A 26,839-nucleotide genomic window follows, 5' to 3' on the forward strand; every position below is an offset into this window, starting at 1 on the left:
TCTGCAGTTCTGATTACAATGGGAAGTGTATAGTTTTGGAGCAAAGAGTTTGGGGTGTGGAGCGTTGTCCCGGCGTTTTTTAGCGAAGGTACTTCCAGCTTCTCTGCGTTGGCTGATCTGAGCGCCCGGGAGGGTTTGTAGCGTGCGAACGGTGCGATCAGACTTGCAAGATATGGTGGTGCCTTTGGTTGCTTTGAACGCCAGTGTCAGAGTTTTGTGCTCTGTGCGGGCAGCGGCCGGGAGCCAATGGAGGGAGCGGAGAAGGGGCGTGACATGTGAGAAGTTTGGCTGGTTAACAACCAGGTGAGCCGTGGCATTTTGGATTACTTTCCCACCAACTCCCGTGTCGTGACGTATTTCCATGTGAAACAGCATAGTATTGGTACTCTGGTACTTACTTGGTTCTGTGTAGTTGGTCCGACTTCTGAGCTTTCTGTCACTGGGAGGCACCGGTACAGTCTTCTTTACCTTATGATCTGGAACATGCACAGTCACACAGTGACTATAACATATTTATTTATGTTTTTTAGAAAATATGTACAATCAATAATATTGTATTGGATGTGCCGGATACAATGTTAGAAATAACAATTTGGCCGATATATACTTTTTTTTTCTTCTCATTTTTGTCAGACTGGCATTAAAGACGAGTGACATACAGGCATTTTCATAATAAAATGTGAACACTGTGGGCTATATCTAATTTGCAATTTTTTACCGTGTTAAAAAACCTTGTAGATTTGCTATACCTTTGCTTTACTTTTTAATTTGAACAGTTTTGGACATAAGGGTTTCCATCAAGCACGAAACGATTTGCGTTACCACAGATAGGGAGAACCAGTCTGTCTTGATCATGAAGTTTTTACTCTGCAGTGCTAGGCATTAACATTAACACAAATTCACTCTTAACTGCATTTCTCTAAATTCTCTGAATGTATATGCATACAGTGCAGTGGAGAATCCGATGTTGGAAAGACAAGCGTGTCATCCAGATACAAATTGTTCAAATAGCAGATCTACAAGCTCACAATGCCTCGATGTAGATCGGCTAGTTGAACTATTTAAAAATGTTTTTCAAAATAGTAAAGAAAAATGGCAAATACGTTTAGTATTTGTGTATTTTCCTGTGAGTCAAGCAGAGGAAAGTGAGATCATATGATCTTTATCTTGGGTTGGAAGCAGTGTTTTTGTCGACTAAAACTAGGGCGAAAAATGTTCGTCGACTACCTTTTTTCACTGACGAAAACTACATGGAAACAAAATGAAAACTAAGCTATGATGACTAAAACTAAGACTAAATATACTGACAATTTCGTCAACAAATAAAAGCTAGACTAAAATGTTAGGAAGGGACCAATCTGAGAATCCCATCGACAAATATTCGGGAAAACAGCGGCCCCTGTTGTTCCTCGAAAGTTGACTCAGGCAACAGTCTGTCTTGAGAGACTAGGAAGGGACTGGTGGACAAGAGATCCAGTATAAGTCATTTTACACTTTGTTGCATGCTGAAAATAGCCGATCTACAAGCACACAACGCGTCGCAGCTCAGCTATTTTTCAGCAAGTGTAAAATCAGTCCTTACAAATACATTTTAGTCGACTAAATCAACTGTATATAGTGGACTAAAATCTTATGACATTTAGTCGACTAAAACTAGACTGACACTAAAACATTCCAGGGGACTAAAATGTGACTGAAACTAAATTAAAACTATTCAAGAGACTATGACTAAAACTAAAATCAAAATTTGCTGCCAAAAACAACACGGGTTAGAAGCAAATAGTAACGGTAAAGTAAACACTAGCTATCTCTAGGACAAGTACAACTTTCATTTTTTGGGGGGTGAACTACTGCTTTATGTACTGTAGTATGGTAATAGGTAATATAGTGTTGGAATACCAGACTCCTCATCAGAAGTAATCCACTCCTCATATTCACTCTCCTCTCCTCTCTTCTTCCTCTTCCTTGGCTGAGGTGCGGATGTCCTCATAAAGTGTGGAGGTCTAGACTTCAGACCTGATTAAAGGGATATAGTATAGCGAGGAATACAGAATAAGACACAGATCATCATATTCCTGGGGCAACCGTTCCAGCACTCTAACTATTAATTCAATTCAATTCCATGGTGTTCCAAGCGGGTGCATGCGTTTGGTCCGACATACCATTGGTCCGAACGACAACCTACCTCAAACCCTCACCCTAACCCTAACCTCCCACGGGGCAGCACACCTAAACCTAACCCTAACCCTCTCCCGACCCTAACGCACCTCGGACCAATGCTCCTTCGAACCAATGATATGTCGAACCAAGGTATGCTAGTCGGGTGCAATTATGGTTTGACCCTAAAAAAATTGCAACAGAAGGTTTCTCAACAGTTTTTTGTAGTATTAGGTGTCCTTAATAACATACTAAAAGTTTACCAAAGTTTGACCATGCGAAAGGTCAGATTTTCAAGATGGCCGCCCCCAGTTCCATAAAAGGCCATTACTCCTTCATTATTCACGGTAGACAAGTCATTTTGGTGCCTAACCCCATGTTTTGGTGATCTAGGAATCCAATTAGCATATTTAAATTATAGTCAAGCAATTACAAGTACAATTATATAATAAAGCAATTGGTTATAAGGTTATAACAGTGTAATAGGACATTTCTCCCTTTTCTATATGCCGTAATGCCCAGGATTGGTGAATTCATCACCTATACACATAATTCACATTCTGTTGAAGCTTTCAGGAGATTTATTTTGATTTGATTCCATACCAATAAGGAGTGCATTCATTATTAATGGTTGGTACTGTGACATTTGTAAAAGCATGGCTGCCAAGTGATAGACTGGGAATATTACACACATCTTGGAAGAAATTTCTTAACAAGAAATGTCTTCACTATTGTTTGTAAAGGTGTCTGGCAAAATAATAATAATCCAAGTCCCCTAGGGCAGTTGTTCCCAAACTGGGGGTCGGGACAAACATTGTGAAAATAGGCGATCTACAAGCTCAGTCTTTGCAGCAAACACACTTAGTAGGAACAAATGGCCACTTGTCTGGTCTATGGGGAAGATGGGACTCCTCAGTGGGGATACAGTGGAGAGAAAAGCCCCCTTATGGGCCCAGAGAGAGTGTCAGTACAGAGCTATCATAATGTATGTAGTTGGTGTATAGGCGCAGGGATGGTGGTGGAGTGTGGCACGGATAGGGTTCAGATGTACTTGTCACAGGCATCTTCTTATTCCCGAAACTGTACTAGTTTGGGGTTTAAGTGCAAAATGTATTTCACTGGTAACCACAAGGTTACCAGCTCGAACCCGGGCTCCCCCAGAGTTTCTGTCGAAGTGTCCTTGAGTAAGACTCTGAACCCCTAATTGCTCCTGATGTGCTGGTTGGTACCTTGCATGGTTTCCGCCGCCATCGGTGTATGAATGTACATGTGAATGGGTGAATGTAATGCACAATCTATGTAAAGCGCCTTGGATAAAGGCGCTATATAAATGCACCATTTACCATTTTAGTTTGAAAGTCCTTTTGGGAAGAAGATATGAACCCAAATAATAGTCATCAACCTGTTTCAAAGGAGTGTTTTGAAAATGTGGTTATTGAGAGACTTAGGTTCTGACAGCTCTGCACCAACCTCCATAATCACCCTCTTTGCACACTCCTACTGATTGCCTTCCTAATGTATTAAAAAGTTGTCCAAAAAATCCTGCCACCCTAATTAAAACACACGCACCCCGTTTATCCGGCTGCCTTTGTCCGCCTTCTCCTACCAAACCACACCGTTTGCCCACATCTCACCATGCATAACACCACCGGCATGCGTGTCCAGACATAACGCACTACTTTGCATCCATGCAACTGTCATAATTACTGTACAGTTTGCATTTGCATGAAAAACCATGTTATTGCGCAACATTTCACAGTGATGCAAATCACATCACATTTTAGGCCACACCCCATTCCACTGTGCGCGCGCACACACACACACACACACACACACACACACACACACACACACACACACCGCACACACGGTACAGTACAGAACGGTATAGTATGGTACAGTACAGTACAGTCTGCTACAGTACAGCACAGTATGGTACAGTACCGAAAAGTATGGTACAGTACGGAAAAGTATGGTACAGTATTGCACAGTACAGTACCGTATGGTCCAATACAGTGTGTTGCAGTACAGTACAGTACAGTACAGTACAGTACAGTACAGTACAGTACAGTACAGTACAGTACAGTACAGTACAGTCTGACAGGACATTACGGTACAGTACAGTCTGCAACAGTACAGTACAGTACAGTCTGCAGCAGTACAGTACATTACGGTACAGTACGGTACAGTGGTACAGTACAGTACAGTACAGTACAGTACAGTACAGTACAGTATCCCCCCACCGCCCACCCCTTTTTTTCCCTCACTGTATATGTTTCTTTTCCCTTTTTACCTCCTTTATGATGAATTCCTGTTCTGTCCTTTGTCTATATAGAAGTGTCTATTTGTACGTCTCTAAATGTTTTTGATGAATTGAACATTGTGGACCCTATTAGAAACAAGTGTAATGCTTAATTGGGTCGTCCACTCACAGTTAACAGCCTTTGTATTGAGTTTGTGCTTGAAATGTACTGTAATTCTGCAAACTGTTAATACATTTTTCAATCAATCAAAAAAAGTACAGTCTGCGACAGGACATTACGGTACAGTACAGTACAGTACAGTACAGTACAGTACAGTACAGTACAGTACAGTACAGTACAGTACAGTCTGCATTGCAGACTGTACTGATGCGGGGAGGAAGCGTCAGTGAATCCTCGCTATGAGTCTGGCCGCGCCAGCTGACGGCTCCCGTGTTGTTTCGACTCGTTGCAGACATGATGCAAAGGTATTGCATTTGGGTTTAATACAATGCATTATTGACAGATGCCTATGCATTGTCGAAATGTTCCCTTTCGTGCATGTAGCCTACTTATTGCGTCAGCCCACCGTGGCCCAGTCAGTTTAGAGTTTATTTGTCCAGTCTAACTTCGAAGAGAGGGGGAGAAAGAAAAACAACAAAAGATAGCCTACTTGGCAGCCCTTGTGCATGCAAATGTTAGTCGCAAACTACAGCAAGCCGCCTTTGTTTTAAATTGTCCCCCATTCGCACGTCGGCAAAGCCGTTCACACCTACGGCTGGAGATGCGCGTTTTCAATACCGGCGGCCCCGTCTCACCGTGCTGCGCGCATCACGTGATTAAATAAAATGTGGTATCGGATTGGTGCAGGGCGTACTTGCCGATTCCGATATGACCAAATAAGGGCATATCGGAGGGCATTCCGATACAAGTATCGGTATCGGGACATGCCTAGTACAGTACAGTACAGTACAGTACAGTACAGTACAGTACAGTACAGTACAGTACAGTACAGTACAGTACAGTACAGTACAGTACGGAACAATACAGTACAGTATGGAACAATACAGTACAGTACAGTATGGAACAATACAGTACTGTATGGAACAATACAGTACAGTATGGAACAATACAGTACAGTACGGTACAGTACAGTACGGTATAGTACAGTATGGTACAGAACACTAATTATCTAAATGTATCTCTGCAATTTGGACAAGTTCAATGGATTCCTAGACCCCAAAAACATAGGGTTAGACACAAAAATTACTTGTCTAGGGTGAATAATGAAGGAGTTAGGCTATTTTAATGATTCCGGACGCCATCTTGGACGCCACCTTGAAAATAACACCTTTCGCATGGTCAAACTTTGGTAAACTTTTAGTATGTTATTAACTCTTTGAGAGTTTCATGGATTTCTATATAGTTTTTAGACTTCTCTATGGCAGAATGGCGTTTTTGAATGATTTATTGAAAATTCTCTGTTGTGAATGTGTGACAACGAAAGACCTTCAGAGAAAGCTTGGCTTGTCTGCTTCCAGGAAAAAAATGAACTGAGTTGATAAAATGTTTAGTTGTGGTGTTGGAAGCCATTTAAAAGAGCCTGCATTTACACTGGGTAGTGTTTCTAGGACAACAAAAAAAGTTATGACCGGTTGAAGTTTTATTTTCTAAATAACTTTTTTTCTGCTGGGCGTACATAGCCATGCAATATCTCATTTTAAAGGGTGAGTTGTCTAGTTCAATTAAAATAAAATAAAAAGTTTCTCACATGTACCACTGTAGATATTTTGCCATCTATAAATAGCATGGTCAGTCATGATCAATCTGACCTATCCAGCTAAAAGTCCCCCTAGCTCTGAAATGGAACATCATATAAACTCAATTCTTTTTGGGGGTAAAATTAGACATTCTAACGCACATTTTGATATATACCATGTTTACATAGTCTTACCAGTACCGTGTCTATTCATGCATGTATCTCAAAAACCTGTTGTGAAGAAACAGTTTTGATAAAAAACTCATCCAAGGACATTGTTTTGATATGACTTTGTGCCCATGATATGTATCAAAATATAGACTTGAATGTATACTGTATTATAACAAAAAAATTGGGTTCTTACCATCTACCGTTACAGAGTAAATCACAGTTGAAACTCGCTTAGTCAAACCATAAACCTCAGACTAGTGAACAAAATAGCCATGACAGGTCTAACTCATTGTAAAAGCTTGTCTTTTATTTTTTATGACTACTAACATAATACAATTATAATAAATATTACAGAAAATAAATAGGCCTACATACAAAACAGTTGTCCCCAAACTCCCCAGTGTCCCCAAACCACTGCATTCCAGTTGTTCTTGACGGTGTGTGTGTGTGTAGGCTAAATTTAAAAAAAAACAACAACTGAAATGAATGAATGCATCCGGTTCAGTGTCGGAGAACTCCATCGCAGTCTTGACTCTTCGTCTTCATCATCATCATCATCATCATCATCCTCCTCCTCCGATGCCAGTTCTAAATATATAAAAATAAACATTTAGCTGTAGTCAGCCCGGCCAATAGCCAGTTGGGGGGGGGGGGGGGGGACGTAGGCTATCTGACATCATCGTCATCATCATCATCACACGGAGACACACTAAACAATGTACAATCATGATTGTATACAATATACAATGAATGCAATTATCATGCAAGCTCAGACGTCAATGAAACGTCATACAGATCTTATATAATACGCTACTGTTAGCTTCACTCCCCGTCCCCCCTCCGATCCTTGTAGCAACGTCATCATAACCACGCGTTGCTTCAGTAAACGATGCATGTTTGTTCTCCGTCTTTGTAGACAGTAAATAAAAGGAGCGAACATTACTCTAAAGATCAGATCGCCTATAAGGCACGCTACAATATAAAATACTTGTACTGCCATGCGTGCATGCCTGCTACGATACATTTGTACTGCACCAACCAACCGATCGACACCAACCCCCCCCTCCAGCCCTTAGCCAGCACCAATGCACCGACCGACACCAACCCCCCCATTAGCCAGCACCTTCGGTGCTGGCTAATGGCTGGGGGCCATCGTGGTGAGTCATTCTGGCGTCATGATCTGACTAGTAGTAGTAATTATCCAAGCATCTATTTGTAGCGATCATCTTATGATTTCTGATCACTATAGAAGGGCATTTTCTACAATAAGATTACCTCAAAACATTCCGGGTTGATCGTCTTCTTCAATGGTTTCCCGGTATAGCTCATCGGACGACGATGGGGAGACAATGAAAAAAGGAGGGAGGGAGCAGCGAGTCTCGCTGTAAGCACTGGACCAGGGCTACTCCGCCTGGAGAAGGCGACTGGGACGCGTATGGATCAATACTACTACCACAAAACTCGCTCAAATAAATAGTACTGCTTTCAACTTTTTCTGCTAGAAAATCGCTCGGGCGAGACGGCAAAACAGGCAAAACAATGAAAACTATGAAGACTCCCTCTGCCCCCACTGTTTACAGGGGGTGGGACCAGCTTCCAATGGCAACACGTACACGTGTGTCACGTGACACGGGTTTTCTGGGTAATGTAGTTGGAATATAAGCTCAGGAATTTAAACAGCGCTTCGGAGCATATTAATATGTTTAGATTAATCAAAAAAGAGAAAGACGCCAATTGGCGTCATTGCTCATTTACGGAATTCTGATGAAGACGCCAATTGGCGTCTTTGCTCTTCTAAGGGTTAAGGACACCTACTACTACAAAAAACAGTTGAGAAACCTTCTGTTGCAATTTTTTTAAGGGTAAGGTGCCTTTTTTTCATATATGCACTCGTCTATGCCTCCCGTTCCAAGCGTCTCTAAACTTGGCACAAAATATTGCTCAGTGGTCTGGCTTATTGGGCAGGCTTCCTTCCCCACCTTGAATGTACTTACGAATTGTACAGACAGTTAACTTTTTTGTATTATTATTTTTTGCCCCACATATAGTGCCCAGGCAGTAAGTGGCACACATGCACAGGACATCAAAACGTACTTCAGTTAGTACTTGCGCTTCTCAACATGAAGCCATAAAGATGAAAGTTGTGTATAATATGGATTTCTAACCATACATAAAATGATGTCATTATTCTCTTATGTTATGTCATTATACTCTGTTACCATGTTACACATTACATTACCTATGGAGAGCTTAAACAGGTGGTTGCTCTTTTGGTTTAAGTATATTATCTTCTCAACCTCCTTCAGCTTGTTCCACTGCGTGTCAGAAAAATGAAGCCTCAGGTCCTCAAAGTCCTGTAATGGACGGAGACACAGCGAGGAGGGAATAGGGATTAGGGCAGTGTTGATTTCGTCGACTAAAACTAAGACGAAAAATGTTCGTCGACTACCTTTTTCCACTGATGAAAACTAAATGGAAACTAAATGAAAATTAAGCTATGATGACTAAAACTAAGACTAAATATACTGACAATTTCGTCAACAAATAAAAACTAGACTAAAATGTTAGGAAGGGACTAGTGGACAAGAGATCCAGTAGCCATTTTACACTCTGTTGCATGCTGAAAATAGCCGATCTACAAGCTCACAGAGCTTGTAGCTTGTAGATCGGCTATTTTCAGCAAGTGTAAAATCAGCCATTACGACGGCACCAAGGCCTGCCAAAACACATTTTAGTCGACTAAATCACATGTAGATTTAGTCGACTAAAATCTTATGACATTTAGTCGACTAAAACTAGACTAAACTCTAAAACATTCCGGGTGACTAAAATGTGACTAAAACAAAATAAACTATTCAAGAGACTAAGACTAAAACTAAAATCAAAATTTGCTGCCAAAAACAACACTGGATTAGGGAATATCAATTATCGCAGTCTGTGGAGCTCACTGTTACCTTACAATGTCAGCTATACCAGTAACCTCGCCTCACCAGGCTTTCCACCACCTCGGAGGAAATCCTGGTCTCTGTTTCAAAAGTCTGTATGATCCGGTCGGGAGCGGATGATATCGTTACGTCATGTTGTAGTATTGTTTTGTAGTCGACAGGCAGGAACAACGGGGCGGCAACTTCCTTTTCCCTCAAACCGATTTTTCTCAATAAAAGCTCTCGTAGCCTGTAGCTTTTATTGAGAAAAATCGGTTTGAGGGAAAAGGAAGTTGCCGCCCCGTTGTTACTGCCTGTCGACTATTTGCCTGTCGACTACAAAACAATACTACAACATGACGTAACGATATCATCCGCTCCCGACATATACCCTAAATGAAATGGTGCCCAGGCTACTATACCAGTGGTTCCCAAAGTGGGGTCCGGGGACCCCTAGGGGTCCTTGAGAGTTCCAGGGGGTCACCGGCTAAATGATATTTGTAAACCAAATGGACCCTTATGGTCTGTAACTCTGAGCGTGTACAAATTTGGTTCCATTTGTAGGCTACACTCTCAGAGTTAAATTAACTTTGATTTTACAATACAAATTGGGGTCTCAGAGATAGAAATCTGGGGTGACGAACTGGGGGTCCTTGAAAAAAAAAACTTCTCTTATGGGGGTCCCTGGCATATCTTTTCAAATGGGGGTCCGCAGGCTCATTAGTGTCAATTTGGGGGTAAATGAAATGAAATGAAATGATTACTATATTTACCCAGGGTATCTGGGCTAAGCTCAAGAACTTGTTTCCAGCCAGGCCCTGCTCATAGAACACATTTCATCGTAGTGGTTCAATGCCTTGTTCAAGGGCACTTCAGCGGTGGTAATTTTAACGTGTCGGACCGCTGATTCGAACTGGCGACCTTCCGGTATCAAGACCGCTCCGCTATCCGTTCGGCCACGGGTAATGACGTGAAAGAGTTTGGGAACCACTGAGCTATACTGTCTGGTTCATTACATTAGTATTTCATATACAGTAACTGGAATTTTGGGCGTCTAAACATTGCAGGCCAGGCACACACAGACGGAGAGTTCAGTTCAGATAGAGCAAATGAATGAACAGACGAGGAGAACAGATCCTCGTTTTCGAGGCTGCTATGATGATTACTGAATAACTTTAAATTATACCCAATATACAATGTTCTGTCTCACCTTTTCTTCTAGAGAACTCATTCTGAGTGATTCTTCTGACTGGTCTCTCGTCTGTGTCACACTGTCAGTCTGTCACCTAGTGAGAACATTGACAGATTCTTATTATTATTTTTTGTACAATAGCCTATAAGGAGCAATACAGAATAACATGAAAGGTAATGAGTTTGTTAGCTGGAGGTAGCATGTTAATACTAAAACAAATGCACCGAGAGAAGCTCAGCAATTAATTAAAGGTTTAAATGAAAAATGAATACAGAAGATGTAATGTTATGTTAAAATCGAGTTTTCAAATACATTTTTGAACAAAGTTAGAAGCTAGCTATGTGATGCACTGATGAGTTGTAACCCTATGGTTGTAACTACCTCCACCACGTGTATCTAGCTTCAGTCAAGTACCAAATAATAGTGTGTCGCATTTTAAAACAGCCCGTGCCATAGATATACCGTGCCACCAAGCGCAGATCTACAAACTCACAACGGGCTGCAGGTGTGACGCACCGTGAGCTTGTATGTCTGCTCTCCCTCCCTCTCGCCCGGTCTCGTACGGTCTCGCGAAATGTCGGTTTCTTTCTGATATGACTGCACCAATCAGAGCGGGGGTCGCGCGCCGGAGAGTGTCGAGCGTCGCTGCCTCTGCTCGTCGAAGTTTTATATTCAAATCATGGCTCTGATTCAAATGAGCCAACCGGACAATATATAATATTCAAACTGTCTTCATTCTCGTCACTCACTCACTGACCTTGTTCTACCTGAACGGACGTTTGCTGAGACTTTCTTCTGAGTTCTGACACAGCACAAGCACAAAGAGACATTTAACTCAAAGTTCGACTTCACATCAACAACACTATAACACCTGAGGTTCTTATGTTAACTTTATGAACTTAAATGAAAATACATTTGACATAAAAAAGACTAGTAGGCTACAGACTGTACAGTCATTACGCTACTAATATAGACTTCACTGTAGACTATAGATGTAACAGCTGAAATCAATAATATATGAGTATTTGATATTAACCTGCGGGCCGCATTAAGTAAAGGTGGGGGCCACATGTGGCCAGTAGCCCATTTAGAATTGTAACAGCTGAAATCAATATCAGTATTCCGATATTAACCTCTGGGCCACCTTAAGTGAAGGTGGGGGCTACATGTGGCCGCCAGTTGCCCATGTAGGGGATACATATAAATAAAAATCACACCCGTGTGAACTGAGTGGTGTAAGGTCTTATATAGAATGATCAGCTGTGGTCTGACGTAATGTCTGACGTAATGAAATCACACCCGTGTGAACTGGGTGACCATAGCAACCGTGCTCATTTTTTACGAACAGACAGACACGTAAACTAACAAAGCCAGTCGTAGGAGTGGTTTACACCACTCAAAAATTAACTGATAGAAATTAAGTAGACCAGCCTGCTGCAGCTGGTAAAAATCTTCTCCCTGTGATGTGGCCCCCTTAGTGGTTGTGGCCCTAAGCGACTGCTTATATTGCTTATGCTTAGAACCGGCCCTGCCGCAAGGGTACTGCAAGTGGGCCCCCAAAGTAATTGGCAAAATACTTACTTGTACTATAAGTTAGTTCCATTGATCGAAGCCGGCCTGCTAGGCCTGGAACACAATCAATTGATTGATCCTAATTCTCTGAAAAGGCACCTTGGGGATTTTCAAGGAATTTGGGGATTTCCAATAATTTTATGTGCACAAAACTGCACACACACACACAGACAGACATGTCTTCTCACACAACCCTAGCTGTGGAAGAGGCGGCACTACACCTAGTCCTATAGGCCTACTAGCTACTACAGGTTTATTTAAAAAACGCGAATGCTTCCGACCATAAATGATTCATTGGGATTCCACCACAGGACACTGACAGCCTCGACAGGCAACCTTTATAATTTACAAATGTACAGTTGTGGAAAAAGTAGCCTACTTTTTTTTTGTACTTCAGTATCAACACTGCAATGTACTGTAGAAGTAATCTGTTGCAAGTAAAATCCTTTGAAAATAGCTGAACTACAAGCTTACAATGTGTCACATCATGACGCACTGTGAGCTTGTAGATCTATTTTCAAATGGTCGAAATATGCATACGGCTCAAGTGGTTACTGGTTAGTGTGTTTTGTAATAATAATCAAAATCTACAAAGTAACTAATAACTACAGTTTTCAAAATTGTACTGGAGTATAAACACTATCTTCCTCTGAGATCAATGTAGTGGGGTAGAAGTGAAAGCATTGAAAAAGCAGAAAGTAAAATTGTAGTCTCCACATTGCGTACATAAGACTTAGTAACTTTACACCAGTGCAAATGTATTGAGCTTTTTAATAGTCCCGTTAAAACCATAAAAACAGAGCAGACAGTCTATGTACAGTAATGAGAAGAGAACACAATCTAAAACACTACCTAACAACATAGCTGTAACACTGCAGCACAGTAAAACTGTGGAAGAGTAATGTTTTATCGATATAAGGAGCACATGTCGATAAAACATTATTCTTCAAAAAACAAGCGAAGAAAACTTGAATAAAAGGTTGTCCATGTTCAGACCAGTAGTATAGCCTATCATCATCACTGACAACCATAATGACATGTTATAGCACAGATTAATTTATGGACACTATACAATTACAATACATAACAATATTCATACATATACGTAGCAAATACATTGGAAATGCAGGTTCCACACAGAGATTCCACACGACATCCACGCAGTGAAGCGCATTGGTGCTGACCTTCAGACTGTTTCAGTGCAAGGAGTTGCGACTAGTTGCATTGGTGCTTTTTGGCCTTAATGCGGTCCACAGACGAGGGTAATAGAGTAACCCTCGGGGGAACAACTTTCACGGTTTCTGTTGCATCACCAGACTCCTCGTCAGAAGGAATCGACTGCTCATCTTCACTCTTCTCTCCTCTCTTCTTCTTACTTGGCTGAGGTGCAGATGTCACGGTTTCTGTTGCGTCACCAGACTCCTCCTGAGAAGGAATCGACTGCTCATCTTCACTCTTCTCTCCTCTCTTCTTCTTCTTCTTACTTGGCTGAGGTGCAGATGTCACGGTTTCTGTTGCGTCACCAGACTCCTCGTCAGAAGGAATCGTCTGCTCATCTTCACTCTCCTCCTCATCCTCTTTACTTGGCTGAGGTGCTGATGTCTCCTGGTGGACCGCAGACAAGCGTAATAGAGTAACCCTCGCGGAACCAACTTTCGCGGTTTCCGTTGCGTCACCAGACTCCTCATCAGAAGGAATCGACTGCTCATCTTCACTCTTCTCTCCTCTCTTCTTCTTCTTCTTACTTGGCTGAGGTGCAGATGTCTCCTGGTCAGTACCGCCTGTGCTCATGAAGTGAAAAGACGAGACAAATTTATGGGATGTGTAATTGATGGAAAATAAGTCATTGTTTTAAGTACTGTAGTATGGTAGTGTTGGCAATGCATACCAGACTCCTTATCAGAAGGAATCGACTCCTCATCGTCACTCTCCCCTCCTCTCTTCTTCTTCTTCTTCTTACTTGGCTGAGGTGCAGATGTCTCCTGGTCAGTAACGCCTGTGTTCATGAAGTGAAAAGACGAGACAAATGTATGGGATGTGTAATTGATGGAAAACTAGAAAAAGTGCCCCTCGGGGCACAGGTCTCCACCAGGGCAGGTCAGGTTGTGGCCTCCTGGTGGCGCTATAATAGGCCAATGTGAAAAGGGTGCCATTTATTCATACGCCTTTGATGGCAATTGGATGATTTGAGGCATTTTGTTCCAAAAATGTGTTTTGCAAAAATCAACCTGTTGGTGGCGCTATAACAGGCCAATGTGAAAAGGGTGGGATATATTCCTCAGCCTAGTAAGAAAATGTGTGAAGAATTTCACGTAAATTGCATGCTGCGTTCATGATTTGAGGCTTTTGTTCAAAACGGGGCAATCTTGCAAACTGTGAAAGCTAATTATAGCCAATTAGGATGGAATATGAAATATCGGACAGATCCGACTTGAGCACATGACCATAGAGATAGTGTGTAACGATTTGTGCGATTTTTGGACAGAATCTGGAGGAGTAATATCAAAAAATGTGTTTTACAAAAGTCTGCCTCCTGGTGGCGCTATAAAAGGCAGATGTGGAAAATGCAGGTCAACGGTTTGTCCTTGGCCTCTAGGGAGTGTGCAACTGTGCATGCAACGTTTCACGCAGATCGGTGCAGTTTTAGGTAAAAAATGTGAAAAGCTGCCTCATGGTGGCGCTATAACGGGCCGTTCTGGAAAATGTGGGGCAGAGGTTCATCGTTGGCATCCAGGGAGTGTGTGCAAAGTTTGGCATCGACCGGGTTAACGGTGCCGGAGATTAGCTGGTAACAGACGGATGGAAGGATGGACGGACACACACACGGACACACACACGGACGGAGTGCAAAACATACTCTCTCCCCATGCCTTCGGCCTGGTGGAGACAATAAGTCATTGTTTTAAGTACTGTAGTATGGTAGTGATGGCATACCAGACTCCTTATCAGAAGGAATCGACTCCTCATCGTCACTCTCCACTCCTCTCTTCTTCTTCTTCTTCTTCTTACTTGGCTGAGGTGCAGATGTCTCCTGGTCAGTACCGCCTGTGTTCATGAAGTGAAAAGACGAGACAAATTTATGGGATGTGTAATTGATGGAAAATAAGTCATTGTTTTAAGTACTGTAGTATGGTAGTGTTGCCATACCAGACTCCTCATCAGAAGGAATCGACTGCTCATCTTCACTCTTCTCTCCTCTCTTCTTCTTCTTCTTCCTTGGCTGAGGTGCAGATGTCTCCTGGTCAGTACTGTCTGTGCTCATGAAGTGAAAGGATGAGACACATTTATGGGGTGTGTAATTGATAGAAAATAAGTCAACTACTCCTTTAAGTACTGTAGTATGGTAATAGTGTTTGCATACCAGACTCCTCATCAGAAGAAATAGACTCATCAGAAGGAATCGACTCCTCATCGTCACTCTCCTCCCACTCCTTGTCATCGTCACTTGGCTGAGGCGCGGATGTCCCCTGATCAGTACCCTGATCAGTACCGCCTGTCGTGAAAAGATGAGACAAATACAGAAATAGAATCAGAGAACGAGAAAGGCACAAAGATGTGTGTAATTGTAAACAAAGAGAGAACAAATATGTATTGAGAGAGAGAGAGAGAGAGAGAGAGAGAGAGGGAGGAAGAAAGATCACTAACGGCCATCCTCTTGTACTTCTGTGTAGTTGACAACATTGTTCCGATTTCGGAGACTTCTGTCCAGCACTGCTTCGGTCAGCACATAATGAACTGGAACAGAACACACACACATGAATATAAAATATTTATGTTTTTATAAAAAAACAAGTACAATACATAATAATACATTTAGAGATGCGGCAATTGGTAATTTTTTGGCCGGATGCAATGTTTAAAATAACAATTTAGCCGATAGTCTTTCATTTTTGTCAGGCTGGTATTAAAGATGAGCTGAAATGGCTTTCCGCCACCTCCCGTGTCGTGTTTCCATGTGAAACAGCATAGTATTAGTGTATACTGTTGTTCTGTATCGATGGTGCTTCTTATCGTTTTATCTTGCCTTCGTATTGCTGTATATACACGACAGTACTTTCCTGTACCTCTGAAACTCTTTTCTTTTCTCTTTTTCTTTCTTTTCTTTGGAACTGCCTTTTTTTCCCTCTGCTTCCTCACAGGGACCTCCCACTCCAGCTTTGCTGAAAGAGACACATAAGTACCATGCATGTTAAAATGATCAGCATCATTTACAAATGAATCTGCTACTCTCAGGGAACTTTCACGTAGGAAGGAGAGGGGGGGCTTTTTCTAATTTAAATAAACAATTCATCGGCTCGCCCCTGGGCCGACTGCACGGTTCAGCCAGAACAGCTATTTTTGGCGGAAGGAGAAGAAGAAAAAAACAGACAAAACCAGGGACTGCTTGGTCACTTAAAGATGGATGCAGGCAGAGACCAAGAAGAAGGATCACCAAAAGTAGTAGTAGTAACTGGTCACCCTCTGGTACTTACTCGCAGAGGGTTCTTTGTAGTCGACAACATTGGTCCGAATTCTGAGATCTCTGTTACTGGTAAACTCTGCGCTGTGATGCTCCTTCTTTACCCTCTTTTTCTTTACCGGTTGTGGATGAACTAGAACAGTCACACAGGCACGCGCACGCACGCATGCACGCACACACACACACACAGTATAAATAAGTACAATAAACAACAATTAGTGAATTCTTGGCTGGATGCAATGTTTAATATAACAATTTGGCCAATAGCCTGATGATTAAAAAGAAATCTAATTTTTGTGAGTTATTTTCCAGGTGGATAAAATGTGTTAACCCCCAGGAATCTCCAGGAATTCAAGGGTTAATGGGGTGTGTAATTGATAGAAAATACTTTTTTTCCCCCTCTTTTTTTTGGTGAACTACTGTAATATATACGGTGTTGGAATACCTGACTCCTCTGGTGCAGGATCAGCAGATGTCCTCATAAATTCTGGCACTTTAGAAGTCAGACCTGATAGGGGGAGAAACCCCACATACTGTGTTAAACTCGTGTATGGATTCTAACAATACAGCAACACAAATAATATAATAATAATATACGTTTGTTTGTCTGTATGTCATTATTCTCGTATTTTACGTCATTAATTTGTTATACATTACCTACGGAGAGCTTAAACAGGTGGTTGCTCTTTTGGTTTAAGTATATTATCTTCTCAACCTCCTTCAGCTTCTTCCACTTCTTCTCAGAAAAATGAACCCTCAGGTCCTCAAAGTCCTGTAATGGACGGAGACACAGCGAGGAGGCTAAATCAATTATCGCTGTTACCTTACAGCTATATAATACTAATGAACTGTCTGGCACAAGGGGACTAAATTAATTTCGCTCCTATGCCACCAAAATGTGGAACGCCCTACCAACAGTCATTAAGACATGCAAATCCCTTGACTCCTTCAAAACTGCCCTCAAAGGGCACCTATAAGGACGGCTGAAATTCGAAAACTGGCCCCCGTAAAATCTGAATCCCCCACCCACCCCTTTTCCCCCTCACTGTATATGTTTCTTTTCCCTTTTTACCTGATGATTGATGATGATTTCCTGTTTTGACTATATAGTTGTGTATATTCGTACGTCTCTACATTTTTTGGATGAATTGAAAATGGTGGGCCCTATTGTAAACAAGTGTAATGCTTTATGGTGTTGTCCACTCAGTTAACAGTTTTTTGTATTGAGTTGTACTTGAAATTTACTGTAATTCTGCAAACTGTTAATAAATCAATCGATCAATCAATGGTTCATTAGTATTTCAGACGGTAACTGTGGGCATCTACTAAACATTGCGGGCCTCAATGTTAAATTCTTATTTTTTCCCCCAAAATGTTAAAAATAATAAAAAATATATAATTATGCTTGAGCACCAAACCCTTTTGGATAGCCATTCGGGCATAAACAAGAAGTTGAAGGGTACATTTAGATCTGATCATGATGTGCACTTGTGCATGTTCAAATCATGCATACTTTTCTTATATATATATTTTTTAAATTGCCAATAATCATAAGCCTGCAATGTGTATGTGCCCACTGAATCCTTTCAAAAAAATTCAAAACAATGAATGTATGTAGTTCAATCAATTCAATCAGTGCTTTACAAAAAGACACGAGTCACAAGGCAGCATAGAATCAACATGTTCATCTCCATCAAACACCAAGATAACAGACTCATGTTAACACTGAATAACTTCACACCCACTATTGTTCCATCTTACCTTTTCTGCTAGAGAACTCATTCTGACTGCAGTCTTTTCTGTCAAGTGAGAAAACACTTTTTTTGTCAGGTGAAGCCTGACTAATGAAAGCTCATGAATACATAGCAGCAGTACAGAATAATGCAAGGTAATATGAGTTTAGCTTTAGTAAACCTTTAGTAAATACTACTAAAACAAAAAATGAAGTAGGCCTATTCATTGTGTTTTCTGGCACTACTGTGTTTTAATGGCTGGTTTTATGGTCATGATTCACCAGGATCCTGGGTGGCTTGTTTCTATTCTTAAAATATTTTCTATAAATGAATGGCTGATATCGGAGTGGCACTACAAAATTGCTATTTATCAAATGTATTGGTACACCCCCCCTTTCCCCTCACTGTACTGTAAGTGTATTTGTATGTCTCTAAATGTTATGATGAATTGAACAAGGTGGACCCTCAAGTGTAGTGCTTTATTGGGTCTTCCACTCACAGTTTTTTGTATTGAGTTGTGCTTGAAATGTTATTGATTGATTGAAATATGTATTAACAGTTTTACAGAATTACAGTACATTTCAAGCACAACTCAATACAAAGACTGTTAACTGAGTGGACGTCCCAATAAAGCATTACACTTGTTTACAAGAGGGTCCACCTTGTTCAATTCATTAATAAATTCGTTAAATACATTGTTAATAAACTGTGTAGAAATACTTCAATCAATCAAGCACAGGAAGAAAGTGGTTGTCTTTCTGTTTCTCAGCAACAACAACAAAAACAACCGACGTCCCGTCCGGCGTTTCTTCATCTTCATTTCTTCTTCAAGTCTACTCGCCGTGTAGTTAACACGACGATAATAATAATACCATTTATTTTATTTATATAGCACCTTTTTAAACAATGTTAACCTACAAAGTGCTTAACAATTTAAAATAAAATAATCAAACATCATATTCATCAACAACCATGGCAGCCCAAAACATATAACGGAACTACAACACCATCAGGCGGAATAAAGGCGCCAGGTTCTGGGGGTTAGAAAGGATAGACGTGGGTCTCGACCTGATCGGGTCCCAACCATACTCTAAGGTCCAAACCCATACATTGTTTATAAAATGCAAATCACACACACCACTCCATACAAATAAATCAATATCTTAAAAAGCAGCATAGACGTCTGAATTCTACCCCCTAGGCTACTTACTTACTTTACTACTGGTCAAAGTTGAATGATAGAAAACGTTCGTGTAATTGTAGAACTTTGACCATAAATCAAACAACATGTTACCATTGTGACAGATAATGTTACACCTCTTAAATCCACATGTTTGTTCAGTTCTTACCTGACAGAAAAGTCACACAGAAAAGTAACTTTATGGATGAAATGTGCAAGACACGGTGCCAGTAACGGCACACTACACTGAGAGGCGCGTAGGGCATAAACAAAAACCACGTGACCAGCTAGTCGGCTACCAACGTAGGTGAGACTGTCGTAAAGACTACCGTAAATCCGTACTGTCGTAACACTTAAAGGGCACTGCTCATTGAATGGGAGTCACACACACACACACACACACACACACACACACACACACACACACACACACACACACACACACACACACACACACACACACACACACACACACACACACACACACACACACACACACACACACACACACACACACACACACACACACACACACGAGATAGCCTCATTTAGGATTCCACCACACAATGCAAATGACAGGCAACTTTATTGAAGAATGTACATCGGTGAAAAATAAGTTTCACATAGCCAAAATATGTATACGGCTACGTCGGCTAGTGTTTTGTAATATTAATCAAAATCTCTTAAACTAAGTTTTTATAATCGTAGTATACTGAAGGAAGTAAAAATACCTCAAAATTGTACTTAACTAGTCTACACAGTACTTACATAATATACTTAGTAACTTTACACCACTGCAAATTTATTGACATTTTTAATAGTCCCCTTTTAAACCATAAAAAACAGTACAGAGCAGACAGTCTAATGAGAAGAGAACATAATCTAAAACATAACTAAGGATTGTGTATCTGTAATAGGGGTGTGCTGAAATATCGATATGGCGATATATATCGATACGTCCTCCCGCGATAAATAAAGCAAATCCCACTCAGATTCCACATCAACCAGAAGTACTGAATTACTGGATGGTGATTTGTCCAAAGTCTCCAAACAGCTTTGTGGGAATACAAAATGCTGCATTTTTTCAGTTCCAAGTATTTTGTAGTTGCAGATATCGTGATATATCGTTGATGAAATTTCATACAATATATCGATATATCGCAAAATATCGAATATCGTGATATTATCGTTATCGAGGGCCTAATATCGCGATATATATCGTATCGTGAGGAACCCATATCGTCCCACCCCTAATCTGTAACACTGCAGTACAGTAAAACTGTGGAGGAATGTTTTATCAGCATCGGAGCATGTCGACTGACGACCATGATCACATGGCATGGAGCAGATTCTAATCTATACAATACATAACAATATTCATACAGGCATAGCAAATAGATTATTTGAACAGAGGAAGAACGTTTATCAGAAAAGTATTAAAAGCAGCTAGTATGCTTGCATTAAAAAAAGAATGTGATACTCATCTCCAACTTGGTTGTCATTAAACCAGCCCTTTATATCTGCCAGTAACCTTTGGGAGATGGGTTATTCACCGTAAAAATGGTGTGTCTGTAGTACTTATGGTACTCTCACAACAGGTATATTTCCAATTTAAACTCTTGTTTGAACTTGGACGTAAATATCACTTGATGTCATACTATTATGTTCACTTTGCCACTTTTGCAAGGACTGTTCTTTCAACCTTTGTTCGACAGTTACTTTCTGTATTTAAGTCTCTTAAATACAGCCCTTCAATAGCAATCTTACATGACCCCATTATACATTAATTCACGATAATCCACCCCTTGGAAATGCAGTTTCCACACAGACATTCCAGAATAATATCTACTGTATGCAGTGAACCGCATTGGTGCGGTTGACCTTAAAAGCGACTGTGGCTCAAGAGGTAGAGCAGGTCGTCCAATGATCCATGGGTCGGCGGTTCTACATGTCGAAGTGTCCTTGGGCAAGACACTGAACCCCAAATTGCTCCCGATGTGCTGGTTGGTACCTTGCATGGCTTCCGCCGCAATCGGTGTATGAATGTGTGTGTGAATGGGTGAATGTAATGCACAATCTATGTAAAGCGCCTTGGATAAAGGCGCTATATAAATGCACCATTTACCATTTAAAAATGGTTTCGTTGCAAGGAGTTGCGACTAGTTGCATCGGCGCATTTTGGCCTTAATGAAGTCCACAGACAAGGCTATTAGGGTAACCCTCGGGGAAACAACTTTCACGGTTTCTGTTGAGTCACCAGACTCCCCTCCTCTTCTTCTTCTTCTTCTTCTTACTTGGCTGAGGTGCAGATGTCTCCTGGTCAGTACCGCCTGTGTTCATGAATGAGACAGATTTCTTCTTACTTGGCTGAGGTGCAGATGTCTCCTGGTCAGTACCGCCTGTGTTCATGAAGTGAAAAGATGAGACAAATTTATGGGATGTGTAATTGATGGAAAATAAGTCATTGTTTTAAGTACTGTAGTATGGTAGTGTTGGCATACCAGACTCCTTATCAGAAGGAATCGACTCCTCATCGTCACTCTTCTCTCCTCTCTTCTTCTTCTTCTTCTTCTTCTTACTTGGCTGAGGTGCAGATGTCGCCTGGTCAGTACCGCCTGTGTTCATGAAGTGAAAAGATGAGACAAATTTATGGGATGTGTAATTGATGGAAAATAAGTCATTGTTTTAAGTACTGTAGTATGGTAGTGTTGGCATACCAGACTCCTTATCAGAAGGAATCATCTGCTCATCTTCACTCTCCTCCTCTTTACTTGGCTGAGGTGCAGATGTCTCCTGGTCAGTACCGCCTGTGTTCATGAAGTGAAAAGATGAGACAAATTTATGGGATGTGTAATTGATGGAAAATAAGTCATTGTTTTAAGTACTGTAGTATGGTAGTGTTGGCATACCAGACTCCTTATCAGAAGGAATCATCTGCTCATCTTCACTCTCCTCCTCTTTACTTGGCTGAGGTGCAGATGTCTCCTGGTCAGTACCGCCTGTGTTCATGAAGTGAAAAGATGAGACAAATTTATGGGATGTGTAATTGATGGAAAATAAGTCATTGTTTTAAGTACTGTAGTATGGTAGTGATGGCATACCAGACTCCTTATCAGAAGGAATCGACTCCTCATCGTCACTCTCCCCTCCTCTCTTCTTCTTCTTCTTACTTGGCTGAGGTGCAGATGTCTCCTGGTCAGTACCGCCTGTGCTCATGAAGTGAAAAGATGAGACAAATTTATGGGATGTGTAATTGATGGGAAATAAGTAATTGTTTTAACGCTTTGTGTGCCCACACAACACTTTAAAAAAAAAAACCAGGGTGCCCACTTTTTACATTAATTTTTTTGACATATTGTTTTTTAATAAAAACAAAAAATAAATAAAGAAATATGTTTTTTGTTTTTTTTGCAAAGGCGTCCACAGACGTCTTGGACACTACATAGGGGACGTTTCCCAGGACGTCTGTGGACGTCTTGGGCACACAACCTGTAATAAGTACTGTAGTATGGTAGTGTTGGCATACCAGACTCCTTATCAGAAGGAATCGACTCCTCATCGTCACTCTTCTCTCCTCTCTTCTTCTTCTTCTTACTTGGCTGAGGTGCAGATGTCTCCTGGTCAGTACCGCCTGTGCTCATGAAGTGAAAAGATGAGACAAATTTATGGGATGTGTAATTGATGGAAAATAAGTCATTGTTTTAAGTACTGTAGTATGGTAGTGTTGGCATACCAGACTCCTTATCAGAAGGAATAATCTGCTCATCTTCACTCTCCTCCTCTTTACTTGGCTGAGGTGCAGATGTCTCCTGGTCAGTACCGCCTGTGTTCATGAAGTGAAAAGATGAGACAAATTTATGGGATGTGTAATTGATGGAAAATAAGTCATTGTTTTAAGTACTGTAGTATGGTAGTGTTGGCATACCAGACTCCTTATCAGAAGGAATCATCTGCTCATCTTCACTCTCCTCCTCTTTACTTGGCTGAGGTGCAGATGTCTCCTGGTCAGTACCGCCTGTGTTCATGAAGTGAAAAGATGAGACAAATTTATGGGATGTGTAATTGATGGAAAATAAGTCATTGTTTTAAGTACTGTAGTATGGTAGTGATGGCATACCTGACTCCTTATCAGAAGGAATCGACTCCTCATCGTCACTCTTCTCTCCTCTCTTCTTCTTCTTCTTACTTGGCTGAGGTGCAGATGTCTCCTGGTCAGTACCGCCTGTGCTCATGAAGTGAAAAGATGAGACAAATTTATGGGATGTGTAATTGATGGGAAATAAGTAATTGTTTTAACGCTTTGTGTGCCCACACAACACTTTAAAAAAAAACCCAGGGTGCCCACTTTTTACATTAATTTTTTTGACATATTGTTTTTTAATAAAAACAAAAAATAAATAAAGAAATATGTTTTTTGTTTTTTTTGCAAAGGCGTCCACAGACGTCTTGGACACTACATAGGGGACGTTTCCCAGGACGTCTGTGGACGTCTTGGGCACACAACCTGTAATAAGTACTGTAGTATGGTAGTGTTGGCATACCAGACTCCTTATCAGAAGGAATCGACTCCTCATCGTCACTCTTCTCTCCTCTCTTCTTCTTCTTCTTACTTGGCTGAGGTGCAGATGTCTCCTGGTCAGTACCGCCTGTGCTCATGAAGTGAAAAGATGAGACAAATTTATGGGATGTGTAATTGATGGGAAATAAGTAATTGTTTTAACGCTTTGTGTGCCCACACAACACTTTAAAAAAAAAACCCAGGGTGCCCACTTTTTACATTCATTTTTTTGACATATTGTTTTTTAATACAAACAAAAAATAAATAAAGAAATATGTTTTTTGGTTTTTTTGCAAAGGCGTCCACAGACGTCTTGGACACTACATAGGGGACGTTTCCCAGGACGTCTGTGGACGTCTTGGGCACACAACCTGTAATAAGTACTGTAGTATGGTAGTGTTGGCATACCAGACTCCTTATCAGAAGGAATCGACTCCTCATCGTCACTCTTCTCTCCTCTCTTCTTCTTCTTCTTACTTGGCTGAGGTGCAGATGTCTCCTGGTCAGTACCGCCTGTGTTCATAAAGTGAAAAGATGAGACAAATTTATGGGATGTGTAATTGATGGAAAATAAGTCATTGTTTTAAGTACTGTAGTATGGTAGTGTTGGCATACCAGACTCCTTATCAGAAGGAATAATCTGCTCATCTTCACTCTCCTCCTCTTTACTTGGCTGAGGTGCAGATGTCTCCTGGTCAGTACCGCCTGTGTTCATGAAGTGAAAAGATGAGACAAATTTATGGGATGTGTAATTGATGGAAAATAAGTCATTGTTTTAAGTACTGTAGTATGGTAGTGATGGCATACCTGACTCCTTATCAGAAGGAATCGACTCCTCATCGTCACTCTCCCCTCCTCTCTTCTTCTTCTTCTTACTTGGCTGAGGTGCAGATGTCTCCTGGTCAGTACCGCCTGTGCTCATGAAGTGAAAAGATGAGACAAATTTATGGGATGTGTAATTGATGGGAAATAAGTAATTGTTTTAACGCTTTGTGTGCCCACACAACACTTTAAAAAAAAAACCCAGGGTGCCCACTTTTTACATTCATTTTTTGACATATTGTTTTTTAATAAAAACCAAAAAATAAATAAATCTTTTTTCTTTTCTTTTTTGCAAAGGCGTCCACAGACGTCTTGGGCACTACATACGGGACGTTTCCCAGGACGTCTGTGGACGTCTTGGGCACACAACCTGTAATAAGTACTGTAGTATGGTAGTGTTGGCATACCAGACTCCTTATCAGAAGGAATCGACTCCTCATCGTCACTCTCCTCTCCTCTCTTCTTCTTCTTCTTCTTACTTGGCTGAGGTGCAGATGTCTCCTGGTCAGTACCGCCTGTGTTCATGAAGTGAAAAGATGAGACAAATTTATGGGATGTGTAATTGATGGAAAATAAGTCATTGTTTTAAGTACTGTAGTATGGTAGTGTTGGCATACCAGACTCCTTATCAGAAGGAATCGACTCCTCATCGTCACTCTCCCCTCCTCTCTTCTTCTTACTTGGCTGAGGTGCAGATGTCTCCTGGTCAGTACCGCCTGTGCTCATGAAGTGAAAAGATGAGACAAATTTATGGGATGTGTAATTGATGGAAAATAAGTAATTATTTTAACGCTTTGTGTGCCCACACAACACTTTAAAAAAAAAACCCAGGGTGCCCACTTTTTACATTAATTTTTTGACATATTGTTTTTTAATAAAAACCAAAAAATAAATAAATATTTTTTCTTTTCTTTTTTGCAAAGGCGTCCACAGACGTCTTGGGCACTACATACGGGACGTTTCCCAGGACGTCTGTGGACGTCTTGGGCACACAACCTGTAATAAGTACTGTAGTATGGTAGTGTTGGCATACCAGACTCCTTATCAGAAGGAATCGACTCCTCATCGTCACTCTCCTCTCCTCTCTTCTTCTTCTTCTTCTTACTTGGCTGAGGTGCAGATGTCTCCTGGTCAGTACCGCCTGTGTTCATGAAGTGAAAAGATGAGACAAATTTATGGGATGTGTAATTGATGGAAAATAAGTCATTGTTTTAAGTACTGTAGTATGGTAGTGTTGGCATACCTGACTCCTCATCAGAAGGAATCGTCTGCTCATCTTCACTCTCCCCTCCTCTCTTCTTCTTCTTCTTCTTCTTCTTCTTACTTGGCTGAGGTGCTGATGTCTCCTTGTGCATTTTGGCCTTAATGAAGTCCACAGACAAGCGTAACAGAATAACCCTCGGGGAACCAACTTTCACGGTTTCCGTTGCGTCACCAGACTCCTCATCAGAAGGAATCGACTGCTCATCTTCACTCTCCCCTCCTCTCTTCTTCTTCTTCTTCTTCTTCTTCTTACTTGGCTGAGGTGCAGATGTCTCCTGGTCAGTACCGCCTGTGCTCATGAAGTGAAAAGATGAGACAAATTTATGGGATGTGTAATTGATGGAAAATAAGTCATTGTTTGTTTTAACGCTTTGTGTGCCCACACAACACTTAAAAAAAAAAAACCAGGGTGCCCACTTTTTACATTCATTTTTTTGACTTTTTTTTTTGTTGCAAAGACGTCCACAGACGTCTTGGGCACTACATACGGGACGTTTCCCATGACGTCTGTCCACGTCTTGGGCACACAACCTGTAATAAGTACTGTAGTATGGTAGTGTTGGCATACCAGACTCCTTATCAGAAGGAATCGACTCCTCATCGTCACTCTTCTCTCCTCTCTTCTTCTTCTTCTTCTTCTTCTTCTTCGGCTGAGGTGCAGATGTCTCCTGGTCAGTACCGCCTGTGTTCATGAAGTGAAAAGATGAGACAAATTTATGGGATGTGTAATTGATGGAAAATAAGTCATTGTTTTAAGTACTGTAGTATGGTAGTGTTGGCATACCAGACTCCTTATCAGAAGGAATCAT

General features: G+C 41.1%; 1 protein-coding gene across 1 annotated transcript in view; it reads right to left on the reverse strand.

Moving 5' to 3' along the window:
- Window positions 1–19,670, reverse strand: part of fam117ba (family with sequence similarity 117 member Ba) — a gene marked incomplete at its 3' end in the record, with an annotated part of 45,468 nt that extends 25,798 nt beyond the window's left edge. Inside the window, exons 1-16 of the mRNA XM_079495908.1 lie at window positions 19,555–19,670; window positions 18,236–18,278; window positions 17,132–17,246; window positions 16,920–16,982; window positions 16,488–16,607; window positions 16,080–16,175; window positions 15,661–15,750; window positions 15,377–15,508; window positions 15,163–15,267; window positions 14,950–15,060; window positions 13,904–14,011; window positions 13,329–13,796; window positions 11,211–11,245; window positions 8,567–8,681; window positions 1,900–2,016; window positions 399–476 (exon numbers count right to left, since the gene is read on the reverse strand). Of these exons, the coding sequence (XP_079352034.1) occupies window positions 399–476; window positions 1,900–2,016; window positions 8,567–8,681; window positions 11,211–11,245; window positions 13,329–13,796; window positions 13,904–14,011; window positions 14,950–15,060; window positions 15,163–15,267; window positions 15,377–15,508; window positions 15,661–15,750; window positions 16,080–16,175; window positions 16,488–16,607; window positions 16,920–16,982; window positions 17,132–17,246; window positions 18,236–18,256 (1,774 nt within the window). The 5' untranslated portion in view covers window positions 18,257–18,278; window positions 19,555–19,670. The remainder of the gene's footprint in view (window positions 1–398; window positions 477–1,899; window positions 2,017–8,566; window positions 8,682–11,210; window positions 11,246–13,328; window positions 13,797–13,903; window positions 14,012–14,949; window positions 15,061–15,162; window positions 15,268–15,376; window positions 15,509–15,660; window positions 15,751–16,079; window positions 16,176–16,487; window positions 16,608–16,919; window positions 16,983–17,131; window positions 17,247–18,235; window positions 18,279–19,554) is intronic.
- Window positions 19,671–26,839: the final 7,169 nt, after the last annotated feature.

Source organism: Electrona antarctica (assembly GCF_951216825.1).
Source record: "Electrona antarctica genome assembly, chromosome: 24".
Classification (NCBI taxonomy): domain Eukaryota; kingdom Metazoa; phylum Chordata; class Actinopteri; order Myctophiformes; family Myctophidae; genus Electrona; species Electrona antarctica.